The following is a 1,292-nucleotide window of genomic DNA, read 5'->3' on the forward strand; positions in this document are numbered from 1 at the left end:
CTAGCAAAAACACTCACAGTAAAAACTGCTTCCAGGTGGGAACTGCAGCAAAGCAGGAGCCAAACTAATCGCTGCAGGGTTAGGAACGCGTAAGGACGTCTGCCACGCCACGCTGACTGACGCCCAGAAATACCCCTCGGCTTCAAGGACTCGCGCCCTCCAGCGGCACGGGGCTGATTGCTGTGTATCGGGGGAAAGAGGCTCACGCAGACACCGCGTTACTTCACTCACCAGGACACGGGCTTGTTCGGGGGTGAGAACGTCCCCTTCTTTGCAGACCTCGTAATCTGAAAGAAGCGTCACCACTCCTGCAGGAACAACAGCTCTTAGGGTAGGCTCCCAAATATTGGATAAACCCACCAAAATGCAGGGTGCAGAGCCCAGACTTCCTCAAGCACCCCCCTTTGTGGCTTACGCCTTTCCATGCACAAATCAGCACACCCCAAAAAGCTGGGAGAGATCAACTCTTAACACACCCCCACATCTGGTTTCTGAATGGGATGCCAACGCGCTGCGTTAGGCCCTGTTGTTCCACTGAAAACAGACGGTATCTTGTAGAAAATGGGTTGTTTCACTTTGACATGGGTTTGGGAAGAACATAATGAGTTCTAACACCAGCCCAAAAAGTAGAAAGTTCCATCGAATTTTCTCCCAAACTGATTTCAACTTAAATAATTAACATTCTTCTTAAAAGATCTTCTATGCACAGATGAAAAGCGAAGCTTTCCTTCTCACCCGCTTCACGTACCTTTCTTTAAGGCCGTGGGCAATCCCAGCTGCCGTAACTGAGGCTCCATGGAGTGGGGGAACTGCTCCAAGGGCCCCGTGTCCAGGCTCACCGTGTACGTCGCCTTGTTCCCCGCGCGGGCAAAGTCCACCTCTCTGAATTTGGAGAACCACCTGAGACACAGATGGGTAACGAGAGCTTTAGCTGCGGAAAGAACGTCAAAGACCCCCACTTCAAGAGAAGCATCAGCAGGTGAAGCAGTCGAGCGGCAGAAAGGCTGCCCAGCGTTTCAAAGCCACGGCGTGTACTTACTCGTCGACCTCATCTTTGGTGCGGTTAGTGAAGAGGAGACCAACTTCACCTCGCAGGTGTTTGCTGACCTGAAAGAAAGAGGCCAGCCATGGGACTCGGGCAGCACCCAGCACTTAGCTTGGGTTCACTCCTGTACAGCTACAAGAGCTCCACCACCAACAAAGCTTTTGTGTCACAATACGGATGGATTCAATTAAAACACCCACAGAAACGCGACCTGAGGAAGCTCGGTGTCGTGGTTTAACTCTGGCTA

At 51.9% G+C, this 1,292-nt stretch overlaps 1 protein-coding gene across 1 annotated transcript in view; it reads right to left on the minus strand.

The window, feature by feature from the left end:
• The window catches only part of MRTO4 (mRNA turnover 4 homolog (S. cerevisiae)), a gene marked incomplete at its 5' end in the record, with an annotated part of 1,292 nt that extends 185 nt beyond the window's left edge, over nucleotides 1-1,107 (minus strand). The window contains 3 exons of the mRNA XM_010146450.1: nucleotides 232-308; nucleotides 749-900; nucleotides 1,040-1,107. Of these exons, the coding sequence (XP_010144752.1) occupies nucleotides 232-308; nucleotides 749-900; nucleotides 1,040-1,107 (297 nt within the window). The remainder of the gene's footprint in view (nucleotides 1-231; nucleotides 309-748; nucleotides 901-1,039) is intronic.
• Between the last annotated feature and the right edge of the window lie 185 nt (nucleotides 1,108-1,292).

The sequence above is a fragment of the Eurypyga helias genome, unplaced genomic scaffold (genome assembly GCF_000690775.1).
Source record: "Eurypyga helias isolate BGI_N326 unplaced genomic scaffold, ASM69077v1 scaffold28672, whole genome shotgun sequence".
Taxonomy (NCBI): domain Eukaryota; kingdom Metazoa; phylum Chordata; class Aves; order Eurypygiformes; family Eurypygidae; genus Eurypyga; species Eurypyga helias.